At 41.6% G+C, this 16,299-nt stretch overlaps 1 protein-coding gene across 5 annotated transcripts in view; it reads right to left on the bottom strand.

Annotated features, from left to right (window-relative positions):
- Positions 1-16,299, bottom strand: part of VTI1A (vesicle transport through interaction with t-SNAREs 1A) — a 371,705-nt gene that overhangs the window by 41,641 nt on the left and 313,765 nt on the right. Inside the window, exon 9 of one of the 5 annotated variants that reach the window (XM_017513759.2) lies at positions 438-2,189. The exons of the other annotated variants lie outside the window; for them this stretch is intronic. Within the exon in view, the coding sequence (XP_017369248.1) occupies positions 2,135-2,189 (55 nt within the window). The 3' untranslated portion in view covers positions 438-2,134. Of the gene's footprint in view, positions 1-437; positions 2,190-16,299 lie in introns of those variants that run through there. 5 annotated transcript variants of the gene reach the window in all.

Here is a 16,299-nt window from a genome sequence, read left to right as displayed (position 1 = left end):
TAAAATTACTTTCTGTAATTAAAAAAATCATTGGATATGTAAAAGTCGGAGGAGTGAACTTCTACCAATTAAAAAGCTTTGAAAGATGTGAGTTTTAGTTTCTCTTCCTAAGCAAGCCTTAAGAAAATGGCTTTTAAAATTAAGTCAGCCTGGGCAGACGCAGTGGCTCAAACTGAGGCGGGTGGATCGCCTGAGGTCAGGAATTCAAGACCAGTCTGGCCAACATGGCGAAACCCTGTCTCTACTAAAAATACAAAAATTAGCCAGGTGTGGTGGTACGTGCCTGTAGTCACAGCTACTTGGGAGGATGAGGCAGGAGAACAGCTTGAACCTGGGAGGCAGAGGTTGCAGTGACCCAAGATCCTGCCACTGTACTCCAACCTGGGCGACAGAGGCAAGCCTCCGTCTAAAAAAAAAAAAAAAAAAAGTCAGCCTAACTCAAGATTTGGAAGTGAGAAAATTATAATAATGTGGCTTCTTCTATTTAGATGGTTTATGTTGAATGCATCTGGGGTATAAGGAGGTAGGATGGTGCCGCTGGCTGGCACGTCACGCAGATGGGCAGCCGGATAGACGGATGGATGTCAGACGGCAGCTGTGAGACAATCTCTCTGCTCATAACCATCTTGTTTCCAGGACACAGACCAGAACAGACTGCCTCGTGCTAAGGCCCAGAGCCCGTTTCTGCACTCCCCTGCACCAACCTTACTCCTCAGCTCCCTGAGGTTGCAGCAGATGTTAAAAACTAAAGTTGAAACCTTTAAGCTGTAATGAAGGAGTTCACAGGGTTCATAATCCCAGTATCCCACCCCAATTCTCCAGTGATCCCGCTGAAAGCTTTCAAATAGTCCTCAGCACTAACACGGTGCAGCTCGTGTTGAACACACTGATCTGCCCACGATTACCCTCGGCTGCTGTAAAACAATCTCACTCCTCGAGTGAATGCAGGCTGCAGCAACAATGGTGTTATTGACTTGTTGCTCCGGCTCTATTTAGTTATTACCCTTGGGGCCACAATCAATAGACTCTGCACCAAGTCAGCCTAATAAATCCCAGGCTCTCACTGGAGGTTTGCCAGAAACGGCAAGAAAATCTATGGCAGGGAAACACTTAGAGTGCGAAGACAGAGAAAGCTGCACTGACAGCTGTATAAATTAATTAACAAGGAACTGTTTATTCTTCTAAAAGATCAGATTGCACATTTATCATCATTGAAGAAGTCACAGACGATCACAAAAGTATCTGGTGATATATTTTTAAAACCCACAAATTTGGAGGAACACATACACGAGAGAGAGACCTGTGTCCTATGGCAATTATTTCTTTCTTTATTACGTTTTCAATTACTCGATATATCTGCCTTCTGAGCACTAGTTCTGGCCAGTCTATTATTTCCAGCTTATTTGGACTAATGCAGTCTGCCTTGATAATTCTTTAAGCTTGTGGTTGAAATAGTCAACACGATAAAAATGAACTGTTGATCATTAACATTTGTTGTGCTTTGGGATTTTTTTTTTCCCCCTCTGCTGTTAGGAATTTGAATCCTGCTTGTAATGCAGCAGTGGAAGGAAAAATGCTTTAGGTGATAGAAACACTAAAAGGTCAGTGAAAACAAATGCCAGGCTATTTCAGATCATTGCAAAAGAATTCTCGGGTAGTTCCTTACTTAATAAGCAAACGGTGTGTAGATTTAGTGCCAGGGACCCAGGATCCTACAGCCTTAAGACATATTGAATTAAACTTGGGCCCGCTCTGGGACAGCACAATCATCTCCCACAGATTGAAAACAAATATAAGAGATCAGTGAGGCTCTTGGAGTCTATTTGCTACTGCAGTGGTACCTTAAAGAATCTTCAGGCAAAACTTTTTTTTTTTTTATCCCAACTCTATCCATGCTGGTATAGAATCTGTAACTTGATGAGAAAAGGTCTTTCTAAATGCTGTCGTTTAGGTTTTTAAATTCAGGAGTGGAGGTGTTAGAAATGGTCTTTAAACAGAATCACAAGACCCAAGCTCAATATCATTCAGCCAACTGACTGAAGTTCAGTGAGAGTCTATTAGGGACAAGGCACTGAAGCAGCCATTGACTGGTGGTGACAGAGGCGTCATTGTTCTCAGGCGTCGAAAGCTGATTTCATTGCTTCGGTCTAGCCTGGGATATGTCAGCCCTGTTGCATGTTAACACACTCCTGTGAACACAAAAGAGCACAGCGATCCCTTCAAACATGTACCCTTGAACTTGACAGGTCCTCAGGAGGGGGGACTTCTCCGCGCACACACACAAAATCTGTTTCATTCTGGGACTGCTAATTGTGTTGTCCCAATAATTTATTGCCTCTTCTAAATGGTTTCCAGGTAATAAGAGTTAATTGACTCAAGTGACTTTCATCCGTTGCAATTATCTCCTAATACTGTACATTAGGCCCATGTATGTTCTGTTAATCAGGTCAAATATGTCACTTGAATAGATGCATTAAAAAAAAAGGTGGAACTTAAAATCATCACCCTAAACTTATTTCTAAATATGCTCACATGAAGTTGTTCATCCTCAGATTAATTTACTACCCTAAGCCTGACTTGGCTTTCCCCACTGGGGAGACTGGTCAGAGCTGTCAGACTCGGAGTTCACCTCCTTCACTCCCATCTCCTTTGTAGTGAGAAGACCAAAGTTCAGTGGAGGAAATGGTCATTCTGGGGTGGCTCCTGGATGGTCAGTTGCAGAGGCAGGCCCAGGTCATGGATATCCCGCCATTTCTTTCTGGCATCCTGAAGTGAGGAGAACCATAAGAACCTTCCAGAAAACCCAGATGCCTTTGTATCTCTGCACCAGCCTGTTTTGGCCTCTCTTTCCCCAACACAATAGCTCCTGAACTGTTTCTCTGGTGCCCTCAGCTCCAAACCTGAATGCTGAGTCTCTTTTTGTGACAGTTTCTCCAACACCCTCCACATCAAAATGTTGCAAGTTCCCCGGCCTCAGTGCCAAATGGCATGAGCATTAGGTGTCCTGCTCTGCAGCTACTCAGAGCCTCGTCTGAGTGTCTCTGACCCCTAGCTGTCTTCTTTTGCCAAATAAGGGAGTTGCATAGAAGATTCCTAAGGGCTCTTCCTCTCTGCTCTGGCCTTCTGTGATTATATCAGTGGCTACTCATTAGTTATTGTGCCTTGTCATGTTTGCATAGCTCTTCTTACATCTCCGAATATCTTCACATCCACTGGTTCTGCTGCCCACCCCAGATAAGATATTAGATCCTGGCAACAACACTATGCCTTCACCCAAAGGCAGGGCACCACTGGAAGGAATTTCAGGCCCAGGGGTAAATCTCAAATCACACCCTCTTGGTCCTCTCTTCCCACATTTAGAACGCACTGGATGGGCAATCACTTGGTCCTATGGCTACAAATTTTCTTTCCAATCAACTGTATCCTGCCAGATACTGAAGCCACCATTTGCAACAGTGAGATGTGCAGAGGGTGAACACTTTCTAAGCACACCCTTAGCCAAGTTGAGGTGTGTCCAAGTATCATTCTTTCCCAAGACTTCCCGTGATTAATGATCTGGATGGAGGAATGGGTTGAGCACAGCGTAGTTTATGAGGCAGGTTTGTGCTTCTGGGATTTGTGGTTGTGTGGAACTCCAGGGTTCTGGCCTCTATGATCTGAAGCAGCAGAGACACAGTTGGTCTTTGGTGTGCTCAGTGGTACAGTTGGGAAGAGGAGTGTGATAAGTATGAACATGCATGCTTCGTGTGGCAACTAGACACCAGGTACGATGTGCTTTCCCAAACCTTGGAAAAACTTCCTTTGATTGATTCAATAAGACTAGGAATTTGATGTTACTATCTTATTTTAGAGATAAGAAAACTAAGGCTCAAAGAGGTTAAGTGACTTGCCTAATGTCACAAGGGTCACCAAGAATCAGCTCCTAGACTTCTGAGAGCAAGGTCAATTATCTTTTTATTACATCCTACTTCTGCCCAAAAGGCCCAGAAATGGTAGGGAGGTAAGAGACATGTATAAGGCTGGGCATGATGGCTCACACCTGTAACCCCAGCACTTTGGGGGGCCAAGGCAGGTGGATCATGAGGTCAGGAGTTTGAGACCCATCTGGCCAACATAGTGAAACCCCATTTCTACTAAAAATACAAAAAATTAGCTGGGTGTGGTAGTGTGCACTTGTAATCTCAGCTATTCAGGAGGCTGAGGCAGAATTGTGTGAACCAGGGAGGCAGAGGTTGCAGTAAGCCAAGATTGTGCCACTGCACTCCAGCCCAGTGAGAGTGCAAGACTCCGTCTCAAAAAAAAAAAAAAAAAAAGAGAGAGATACATGTATAAATTAAGGTGATTAAATTACTACCTTATTGGTAATTATTTCATCTACTCAATGGGCACACTTTATGAGTTTTAGAGTTACACTCTATGGTTTGCAGACTAGAGTTTCTTGAGCTAAATGGCATTTGATTGCTGAACTCCACCCTGTTCTGCTTTGAATGACCTATGCCAGTCGGTCAGTTCTGTTCTGACTAATGGGTTTCCAAGGTGGACTGGGCTGAGCTGTGTCTTGGTGATGACCACATCAATCCACAGTTCTTTTTCTTCCTTCAAAAACATGGCTGTACAACTAGACATCCACAAGCAAAAGAAGACAGTTGGACCCTTACCTCACAGCATATATAAACATTAAGTCAAAATAGATCAAAGACCTAAATGAAAGAGCCAAAATGATAATTCTCTTAGACAATAACAGAGTGGTAAATCTTGTGGTGTGGGTTTTAACAACAGACTCTTAGATGTGACACTGAAAGTTCAAGCAACAAAAGAAAATAAATTGGACTTAATCAAAATTAAAAACTTTTGTGTTTCAAAGGACACTACCAAGAAAGTAAGAAGACATGCTGTAGAATAGGAGAACATGTTTGCAAATCATGTATACAATAAGGCATATCTGGACTATATTAAAAAACTCTTACGATGTAGTAATAAAAAGACAACCCCAATTAAAAAGTGAGCAAAGGATTTGAGTAGACCTCTCCAAAGACGACATAAAAGTGACCAATAAACACATGAAAACATGCTCAATATCATTAGGATTAGTGAAACGCAAATCAAAACCACAACGAGATACCACTTCTCATCCACTAGGATGGCTAGAATTGAAAAGTCTCATAATCGTGAGTGTTGGCGAGCATATGGAGAAATCAAAACCTTATGGTGCTGGTGGGAACATAGTACAGCTGCTTTGGAAAGCAGTTTGCCAGTTCTTCAAAAAGTTGAACATAGAGTTACCATTTGATCTAGCCAATCCACTCCAAGGTATATATCTAAGAGAAATAAAAACGTATGTCCACACAAAAACTTGTACACAAATGTTCATAGCAGCCAAATGTTCACAACGGCCAAAAGGCAGAAACAACCTAATTGTCCACTGCCTGAAGAAAAGAATAAATAAAACATGGCATGGTATATCCATACAATGGAATATTATTTGATCATAAAGAAGGAATAAAATACTGACAATGTTATAACTTAGTATAATATAAAATATACTAAGTGGAAGAAGTTAGTTACAGAAAAATCACATACTCTATGATTCCATTCATATGAAATGGTCAGATTAGGCATATCTATAGAGAAAACAGATTTGTGATTGCATAGGGCTGGAGAAATGAGGGGATTGAAGATGATAGCTAAAAGGTACAGGGTTTCCTTTTGAGGTGATAAAAAGGTTCTAAAATTGACTATGATGATGGTTACATATATCAGAGTATACTTTAAAATACCCATTGATCTGTATACTTTACATGGGTGCATTGTAGGTTTCGTGAATTATATATCAATAAAGCAGGTACCAAAAAAAAAAAAAAAAAAACCCCAAAACTCCCTGAAACAATGAAAGTACAAGCAGCTCTTGCACAGCTGCTTTGCTGCGGAGCGAGCAAACCCTTCCTCCCATTCCTTCCCCAGTTCCGATGGTCGGCTTCATGTGGGCAGGGGTACTGCTCATTTCAGAAGTGCTTTCCCCATTCATCCCTTGCAGGGTGGAGAGAAGGAAAAATGGCGATGAGAACGGACTCATTTCTGTGCACGTGCTGCCTGCCAAGCTCCACACTGAGTGTTGTACAGAAATGATCTCATTTAGCTCTTCCAACTGCTCTCTGAGGTAGGTGCTACTTTTATCTCCATTTAAAGATGAGGAAAATTCTGTAAGGTCAGACAGCTAGTAAGCGGCAGTGCTTATGAGCTGGGTTTGAACCCAGGTCTACCTGACTTCGAATCTGGGCATATATGAACCTTGGTTACATGAGGCATTGCACTAGAAAGGGCGCCTAAGTGTGTGCTAATGCAAGCCATCCCTTCCTTGGGTCCTGGGGAATCCCAAAAGCATCTCCTTTCAAAGCAACTCAAAGTGTTTCTGGGAGAGCCAGAAGCGTCTTTAGAGAGAAGGTATTAGTCCTATCTGTCCTGTTTATTTCTAAACACGTCATTTGAAAATGGGAGAAGGGTCACGTTTTCCCCTGCAGCTGACATGTTGAATATCATCTTTAACCCTATTGGTTTCTGAAAACCAGTGTGTGGTTAGGAAGAAACCTACTGGGTGAGTTTTAGGGAGATATTTCTACAAACGTGGCAGAAGCAGGGTGTTATAAGATTTAACGATGGCATTAATTTTCTTTTTAAGAAAACATTTGGAATTAATCTCTTTTGTTCATGAGGCTGCATCTTTCAGCCAAATTTTTGTTTTCGTGTCATATTGGACAGACTACGTGAGTTTAACACTTTCAGACAGTATGCCTGCCTCTGCCATTAACTTCCTGTGTGATCTTAGGCCAGTTACTTGCCGTCTCTGGGTACCAGCAGCCAGTTGGAGTCCAATAACTGTGGAATACAAGCGTCAATCATGTAATAAGAGTAAGCTGGATCCGATCAGAGGTCGCCAACTGGCAGCCCATTGCCAGATTCTGCCTACAGATGTGTTGGTTTGGCCTGCTTGGTTTTTAATAATAATAAAATCCTTGCCAACATTAACAAATGGGAAGATTTGTAATCCAGAATGCAGGCATTCTGAAAACTCCAAATGATATGACCCCAGAGGGCCTACATGCCCCCATGGCAACCAAGGGGTGGATTCTGAGAAGCCTCTTGGATAGGGTGCTCCCTCTCCTGTTCTCCTCATCACCTCCTGGCCTGTTTCATCCACTGTGGTGCCCACCTGGTTCCTAGGGTATGCAAGAATGCCACCTCTGAACTGGGTCCTTTCCCATATTCCTACCTGCTCTTTCTCCAGGCTATGCTCTCAGCTTTGCGGTGTTGCAACAGGAAGGTAAAAGAAGTGAGACCCCTTGGATGCTGCCAGATACCTTTCTAGTCCTATGCAGAGCAATGGGATGCATGCATTGGCGCCAATATCATCTCTAAGAAAAGCCCTTGAAATGACATTGGCTTGCAATCCTGATCTCACACTCAGAGCAGAACCTAAGGGAGATACCCGGAGGGCATTTATACCTCACCAAGACTCCACCTTGCTGGGAACCTCCAGCTTATGGAGGGGTGGTGCAGCCTGGCATGAACTAGGAGGCTATTGTTGGCAAGTCTGGCTTATCCAAGACCTAAAGATAGGGAAATTCCATGTTTTCATCTAATAGTCCAAATGGATTTGGACTCTAAGTCAACTCACTTTCTTCCCTGTGAGAATGAGAGATAAACAGACCCTGCAGATGAAATGACAAAGCCCTCCCTGACTCCACCAGAGGCAGTGGAGAATCCTTCCACATACATGAAGGGCTCTTTCTAGCTGTGATAACCTTGTAATGAGGCCCTGAGACAGCCACGCCCTGCGTCAGGGTATAAGCAAGACCTGTTGTCTGTGTTCTGAAGTCAGCAGGGCTGTGGTGATGATCTGGGTTTCCAATTTACTTGTGGATGTAATTAATTGCAAATTTTAGCTGTCCCTGATTCACACAAAATTTATTTGGGCTGTGCATGTTATTTCCCTTTGCTAGCGCTTCCAAGTTTTTCTTTAAAGAAATGAGTAACCGTCAGTCCTAAAAGGTCAGAATTAACTTCCTAATGGGTTTGGGTTTTAAACAAAACAAAACAAACAAACTTATTTTGAAATAAATTTAAACTTAAGAGAGAAGTTTAGAGAAAAATGAGTTCCTATACCCTTCACAGAGATTTACTAATTATTTTGCACCATGGGCTGCACCATTCTGTTTGTATAAACGCGTATTTCATTGAGAACGATTTGAGAGTCAGTTACAGACATGTGGGTCAGTGATTCTAACATATTTACCCAAACCAGGAAATGTAATAATGATCTAATACTCACATGGAGACCACGGCCTGTGTTGTCAATTGCCCTAGTAATGCTCTTTATTGCTTTCCCCACCCTCACCCCTGTTCCAGGATTCAACCTGGGATCACGAACTGCACTTAGTTTTCTAGTTGTCATGCCTCTTTGGTTTCTTTTAATCTAAAATCCTAATTGGTTTCTGAAGATGCTTTCTTTGTGGCATTGGAGAACCAGAACAGAGGTTGAGGGTAGAAACATACAAAAAAAAAAAATAAAGAAAAAACCCAAATGTAAGGGGTGACACTGGTAGACGATCGTGGGGGAATACCAAATGTTCCCTTGGACTGTAGCAGTGGCCCCAGGAATTGCATCATATGCTTAAAGTCGAGAAGGCCAACTTGCCAAGCTAAGAGTCTTCTATTTTGGTCTTATGCTTTCTTCCAGAGACAACTGCCACGTCCTGCTCTATTCACCCTAAGCGTCTCCAGAAAGAGCCTTGTGGAGCAGTAATTACATTTCCAGGGTGGCAGAGGCTCTTTCTCTTAAGCCTTGTGTCTCTCAAAGCATCTAAATCATTCCATTATACCAGAACAATGGATCCTCACACTCGTCAGCCAATTTGTTTTAATTATGTAAATCACTTCATTCTCTTTTCCAATATCTGCAGGGAGCTGCAAGCCACTGAAGGTCAAAATCGGATGTGGAATATGTGAGGCAGGGACAGAGAGGGGTGGAGGGAAGCCTGGCTTGGTCCTGAAGGTCACCTATCACATGAAGTTGGGAAGAAGAAGATGGGAGCACAGAAGTCCAGGAAAGACATGAAGATCCAAGGGGGAAGTAATATGTGTCCTGCTTCTGTGACACTAGTGCCTCTGGGGCACATGGTGGGAAGCATGGTGATAAATTTCAACTGCGATTCTGGGTAGAGCAGGCCCCCCAACAGATGTCGCTTCCTCATCATATCCAGACTGAGAGACACCCACACACCTGCAGGTCACCCTCCCCAAGATGCCTGATGACAAGACTGGTCCTAGGAAGGGGTGGAGGGCCCAGAACATTCTGGTCTTTATACCATCTCACCATGCCTTACATGATGGCAAGTTATTTCCCTTCTAGCCAACTTAAAATAAGTTGGCTAAATCCCAGCACTTTGGGAGGCTGAGGCAAGTGCATCACAAGGTCAAGAGGTCGATGCCATCCTGGCCAACATGGTGAAACCCCATCTCTACTCCTAAAATACAAAAATTAGCTGGGTGTGGCGGCGCATGCCTGAAATCCCAGCTACTTGGGAGGCTGGGGCAGGAGAATCGCTTGAAGCAGGAAGTCGGAGGTTGCAGTGAGCCAAGATTGTGCCACTACACTCCAGCCTGGCAACAGAGTGAGACTCCGTCTCAAAAAATAAATAAAAAAATAAAAAATAAAAAATAAAATAAGTTGGTTAAATGTCCTATTGGTCTTCAAACAATTTTAAAAATTATTATTTTTAATTGCAACCAAGAAAATTGGGAGAATACAGAGAAACAGAAAGAAAACAAGGAAGGAAGGAACAAGGTAGGCAAGCAGGCAAGACCTTTTAGTTGAAAACTCACACATAAGCATTTAACATTAGGGAGTTTGTCCTCCCCTTGCCCCCGTATATGCCATGCTGTTACTAGTTTATGCCCTCCTGTTTTCAGAACTGGCACAGATATATTTTACACAATACACTAGAATGGTTTCTCTCCTTGTGCTTTTAATCTGACAGGTTTTACTTGATATTCAGCACTGAATAGGCACTTACTTCCTTTTAGGCACCAGGTCTGCAATTAGGGTTTGCTGCCTCCAGGGAAAGAAGGGACTTAGGGAAGCAAAACAGACAAATGGGTGAATATGGGTTCTGAGCTCAGACCATCTGGATTCAAATTCCAGGATCCCCACTTACTGTTTTATGACTTTGGGCCTTGGCTTTACCATCTGTAGAAGGAGATGATAAAAGTACTTACCCAAACATTGCGGTGAGAATTAAAATGCGATAACACATATAAGAGCTTAGCACAGTACCTGACATACAGTAAGGCACTAAATAAATGCTAGCTCTTACTATTATTCCAATATGGATTGAAAAGTCAACTTTAAGCCACAGATTCTGACACTGATGAAATTATTCCCCTTTTACAGAATAAAAACTCATACGGCTAAGAAATCAGTAGCTTTAAACTCTGCTTTAAAGGATACGTACTGTATATGGAGCGAGATTTGAAGAACTCCTGAATGTAATATTGCTACGTTTTTCTCACTAAACTACCATTGGCATGGATCTTATTTCCTCTTTCCCTTTATAGCTTCAAAGAAAGAAATCCTTGGCTTCCATCTAATCCAAGTTACCTGCCAGTAAACCAGTCTCACAACTTCTTAAAGCACTTACACATACTTAGAATACTTGTGCTATGCTAAATTTCCTTTGCCTCCAGCTAACTAAGGAAAAGGTTTATGAAGATGCATACAAGACGTGTTTTCTAGCACCCCTGCTAAAAGTCATCACTTTCTCTTCTTTACAGTAGGAATCCAATGAGAGATTTTAGTTCTTTGGACCATAGGATTCCTTGAGCATTTTTTGCTAATCTGAAGCAAGTATTTGTCTCTCCTCTTTGAAGAACACTAGCCTTTCTTCCAAGGAGAATCTGGTTCCTGATTTTCCTATTGACTATTAATTTGAATGCAATAGTTTCCTCTTCAAGTGACGTTGCCTGGAGCAACCAGCAGGTAAGAATCAGACACCAAGTGTTTACAGAAAAAGCTTCTTTCCAACTAATAAATCTAAAATTATATTTGAACCTAAGTTTATACATAGCTCCTAATTGAATTTAGCAAAGCTTATAAACAAAAAATTAAAGTAATTCTATAATTTTTTTTTCAATCTTAGAAAGTACTGGCTACCATGTATTGAGCTTTACATTATTTACGTTTAATTTCCATACTTGGTGCATTGCTTGTAGTCAGTCTTAAACTCTGACTTTTGTTTCTTTCCATGGAATGCCTTCTTTATTGCCTGATGTCTCCTTTTATGTTTAACCTTGTCAAAATGCCTTAACATTCCTCAGCATGTCCTACTACACCTACAGGTCTGGCCCTGGCCTCATACCACTCTCTCCTTTCTCTTGCTTCTCCAGACACACTGGCCTAGCTCTGTCTCTTGTCCTCTGCCCACTTTCACCACAGGGCTCTTGTACAAGTTCTTTTCTGTGATAGGAGCATCTAGGTAATGCCTTCACATCTCAGCTCAGGCATCACTTTTTCATCAACCTGCCTTGGCCTCCTGTCAAAAATCTCTAGACCACAGGTTCTCCAGATGTGGTCTCTGGACAGGCATCATCAGCATCACACAGAGGTAGGTTAGACATGCTGATTCTCAGGCTCCACTCAGCCCTACTGAATCAGAAACTCTAGGGGTAGGGCCCAGACATCTGGGCTTTGTTTTAACAATCCCTCCAGGGGATTCTGGTGCCTGGTGAGTTTGGGAATCATTTGCCTATCATCTGGTCCCACTGCATCATGAAGCTCTCCTTCATAACATTCATCACAATTACTTTCAAAGTCGTGTGATTATTTGATTAATGTCTGTTTTCCCCACTATACTAAGGGCAGAAACTGTGTCCCTTTTGCTCACCATTTCCCCAGCACCTAGCAGTGTTTAGCACATAATTGGTATTCAATAAATATTTTTCAATAAATTAAACATAAATATATTGCATAAAAGGAAAAACAGGCCAGGCAAGGTGGCTGGTGCCTGTAATCTCAGCATTTTGGGAGACCAAGGCAGGTAGATCACTTGAGGCCAGGAGTTCAAAACCAGCCTGGGCAAAATGGCAAAATCCCATCTCTACTAAAAATACAAAAATTAGCTGAGTGTAGTGGTGAGTGCCTGTAATTCCAGTTACTTGGGAAGCTGAGACAGAATTGTTTGAACCTGGGAGGTGGAGGCTACAGTGAGCCGAGATTGAGCCACTGCACTCTGGCCTGGGTGACAGAGCCAAGACTCCGTCTCAAAAAAAAAAAAAAAAAAGATACGAACTGGCAATTTACAAAGCAAGAAATAGAAATGGTATTTTAGCATGCTCAGATTCACTCAGTAAACCAGGAAACAGGTACAATAATATGATGTCATTTCCCTTTCACTTGTCAAGTTAACAAAGATGAAAGGCAATTATAATACCCAACCAGGACATGGTGATCACTGCTGTTGTAGGAATGTGGGTTTGAGCAGCTTTTCTGGAAAGTAGTTTGGGATCATTCTGAAAAATTTAAAAGACCCAGCAATGCCACCTTTAGTCATTAACTCTAAGGATATATTAGTACATCTGCACACAGGTATATGTATGTACAGGAGTGTAAATTATATAACATGGTTAACTCTAATTTTAAAATAATGCAAATATTCACTAACAGAGATTTGTATGAGCAAACTGTGGTGTACTGATGACACCAGCTACCATGCAGACGACAAAAATAATGATGCTAAGATGAATTAACTGATGTGGAATTACCCATGATCACAGTGCTAACATTAACCAGGATCACGATACTAAGTAAAATGAAAAAGCTCAACTTAATTGAAAATTTACATTTATACATGTATATACCCAGAGAAAAATGTCCAGACAGATATTCAGCAAAAGCACTACTGATGGTGTGAGTATGGTGGTCTTTATTTTCTTCACAATTCCCTATAATTTTCTAATTTTTAAAATACATCATTCTATATAAAATAAAGAATTAACAACATTTTAAACACCACGTTGGCTTAAGCAAAATATAGCAAGGAAGGCAAAGCACTTTTGTAAAAACAGAACCAACTGAAGATAATTCTCAAAAGATGACTCTTGAATTATTCACTATTTTGGGTTAACCACACTCTAAGTCTTCTCCATTTCCACAGAAAACCAAGAATTGCCTGCAACTGGCTGCAGTGATTGACATATCAAGTATTGTAGGCACTGATTGGGGTTAAGTAGTTGGTTACTGACCGCATGCACGCAAACCACATCCCAAAACTGCAGGCACAGGAGAGATAAGATCCCTACCCTTAACTAAGGATTCCAGAGGGCGCCGTGTCCACGAATGGGACTGCCATCCTCAATGTATAGGTTGGGCATCAGTCTGTTGAGAATCTCTAAACAACTCCCAGGGACGCTGGAGACAGTCACTGCAGGCATAACTGTAAACATTTAAAATCTTTCCTTCCACCTCTCTCTTTTTCTCTCCCTGAAACCCTACACATTCTTGGGATGCTGTTATCTGGAGAGGGTGCTGTGGCATGACTCAGATGGATAAACCGATTGAAATCAGGGGATGGTTGTATAAGTATGCCAATGAAGCAGTGTCTGAATTTGCCACATATTCTTTGTGTTACATGGCAGTGGGCAGTAAAAGGGTGGGGCTAGAGGTCAAAGGAGGAAACTCAATGACCTTGATGCGTATTTTAATAAAACAACACCTGAGAGCTAAATGGAGGTGAAGGATAAAATAAGTCCTAACCAAAGAGAGCTTATGTCAATATAATGTACAAAACTCCCAAACACAGGGCTCTGAAGTCTCACAACTCAGCGAAGCAGCGCTCTAACTGCCACCAGGCCATTAAATTTACTCCTCAGGGCCGCAAAGCAAGGCAACATGCTCTTAGCACAAACAGGTAGAACAGAATCAAGAACTCAATTCAATCTCATCACCTTAGTGCAGGTGTGGCATGTAAAATGATGCCTGGAAGTAAGACTTGTAACAAAGGTCAGTGGTACATTCTAAGTCACCAAGAGGCCATATGCTCGGTCATTCATTCTCCACTCACTGAAGTGGCACCACTAATAGGCTTCTGAGTCCAGTGCCAAGTGGCAGGGACTGTCTGGGTATGCAGTTTTTGGTGCCAAAAGGCGGGGGTTGAGGCTATGCAGAAACATCCTTCAGCTGTGGCTCTTGTTGTATATATTTTTAAAACTAGCCTCGGCCCAGATCTTTTGGTGGTGCTGAGCTGGATTAGTGAGATTTAACTGTCTTGATCCATGACAAGTATGTGAGACATGGCCCTGAAGCCCAAAGGGAACTGCTGTCCAGGCCCAGCATGGAAATCAATTCTGGAAGTAGCTGGGAGGGAAAGTCAGCCACATTTTCAAAAAAACGTTCATTTTCAGGCGGTAGTGATAGCCTCATATTCAGTACCTCTCTTCCGGGTAGATATTAATGAGAAATTGGAATATGGAAGCTAATGACTGCATATCCTTGCATAATTACAATGACCTGTAGTCCTTCTTCAATGCCAAATTAGCTGATTAAAATTAGTTAGTCCTGTTGAAGTTACAATATCCTCACTCAAATCTCCTGCCCAAATATACTTGCAGAAACTAATATTTAAAGATGGATTAGGAAAATCCAAAAAGCACCCAGTTTCTAATACAGGGCCAAAGTAATTTCAAACTCACTTTAGAAAGCTTTAACTATGGCTTCTATACAAATTTGTAGGAACCTTTTTGTCTTCATGTTTCTGGATTACTATCTGCTTTCCATTCAGGAGAAAAAAAAAGTTCTCAGCCTAGATTTGTCCAACTTCACTCCTGATATCACTTTTTTGGATCTTTTTTGGCCCTCGCCCTTTATATCGTGCAGCTACAGAGCTGCATCTGAAACACTGGCTCTAGCATCCCCATGAGCCTAACTGTAGAGAAGGGGGCTGTGGCTCTTGAAGCCACATGAAATAAGACCTACAGACACCGTGATACCAGCGCTTGGCCACCCCTCGGCTGAAATACCGTATTTACCCAGCAATGACGCTTTCCCATCCATTTTTATTTAAGAGAGACTTTAAATAAAATCTAGTAAATAAAACTGTAATGTATCCAGTGCGACAACTGTCAAAGAACAGCCATTTAACTTCGTTGGAGAGGATGGCAGAATAAAGCATAATGCTGTCCAGGACTGCAGCAAATAGTTCACTGCAAAAGACTTTATTTACTGAGAACACAAAGTAAATATTCAGAGAATGAAAGAAGATAGTTCTTATGGCAAGAACAAGATTGCTACATGTGTAGAGATACACAAAGATACATAGACTGGTATATACATACATTAATATATTCATATACATATATACAGAGAAAGAGAGAGAGAGAGAGACAGACAGAGAAAGAGGAGGGAGAGGAGGAGGGAAAGTGACCAAGCACTGGTCACAAATACAGCTACAGAATCAACAGTTTCCAAACTCAATTGTGTAAAATCGAACTTACTTTTCTAGCTTATAGGATTAAAACTGGATTTTAAGCTAGAGGTAACACATTGCATTGACATTAAGAATAACATCAGGCTGTGTAAATATTTTTTTTAAAAGAAACTGTGGCATTATTAGTGAGAGTAAGACATAACTGTTATGTTTAAGGAAAGAAAGCCTTTATTTGTTCCCTATACAATCATAACTCAATCAAGCAAACAAGGCTTTTTCCTCCCCTCAAGCCACCATTATAATGGCAGTTTTGTGTAAGCTCCTTGTTTGTACAAAAGCCTGACGATATAGTCTTGAGGGGTAATCCTAAGGCTGTTAGACTGAAATTAAAACAAACCTAACCAGTAGATCTGTGTTTTCCAGAGAGCTCTATTTAAGAGGGCCATGCTGATTATACCAGAAGATAAGCCCCACAGAATCTAAGGGTGATCACTTCGGCAAACATGGGCATGGCATTGTAATGTTCAGCTTTTCACCTCACCAAAGAGCAAAGATCTCACAAGCACTTTGTTAAGAAGCAGCGGAATCCTCAAGACATACAGCCTATGATATGCATGAGCCTGAGTAAGAGGTTGACTTTAATTTTTTCAGCCTTGAAAATAAAAAAAGGTTTAATGCTCACGTATAAAACTGGCTCAATGATCACTAAAATAAAGCACTGCTGACAAGGGTTCTGTGTCCTAGCTCTGCATTCTTAAATCAAATGTGAATTTATACATCAACAAACATCTGTATGTTGGTTTTGCTTTTTTTTTTTTTTTTTTTT

Source organism: Cebus imitator, unplaced genomic scaffold (genome assembly GCF_001604975.1).
Source record: "Cebus imitator isolate Cc_AM_T3 unplaced genomic scaffold, Cebus_imitator-1.0 Scaffold500, whole genome shotgun sequence".
NCBI classification, from domain to species: Eukaryota; Metazoa; Chordata; class Mammalia; order Primates; family Cebidae; genus Cebus; species Cebus imitator.
Note: the sequence above shows the minus strand (reverse complement) of the source record. Positions and strands in the feature narration are given on the sequence as shown.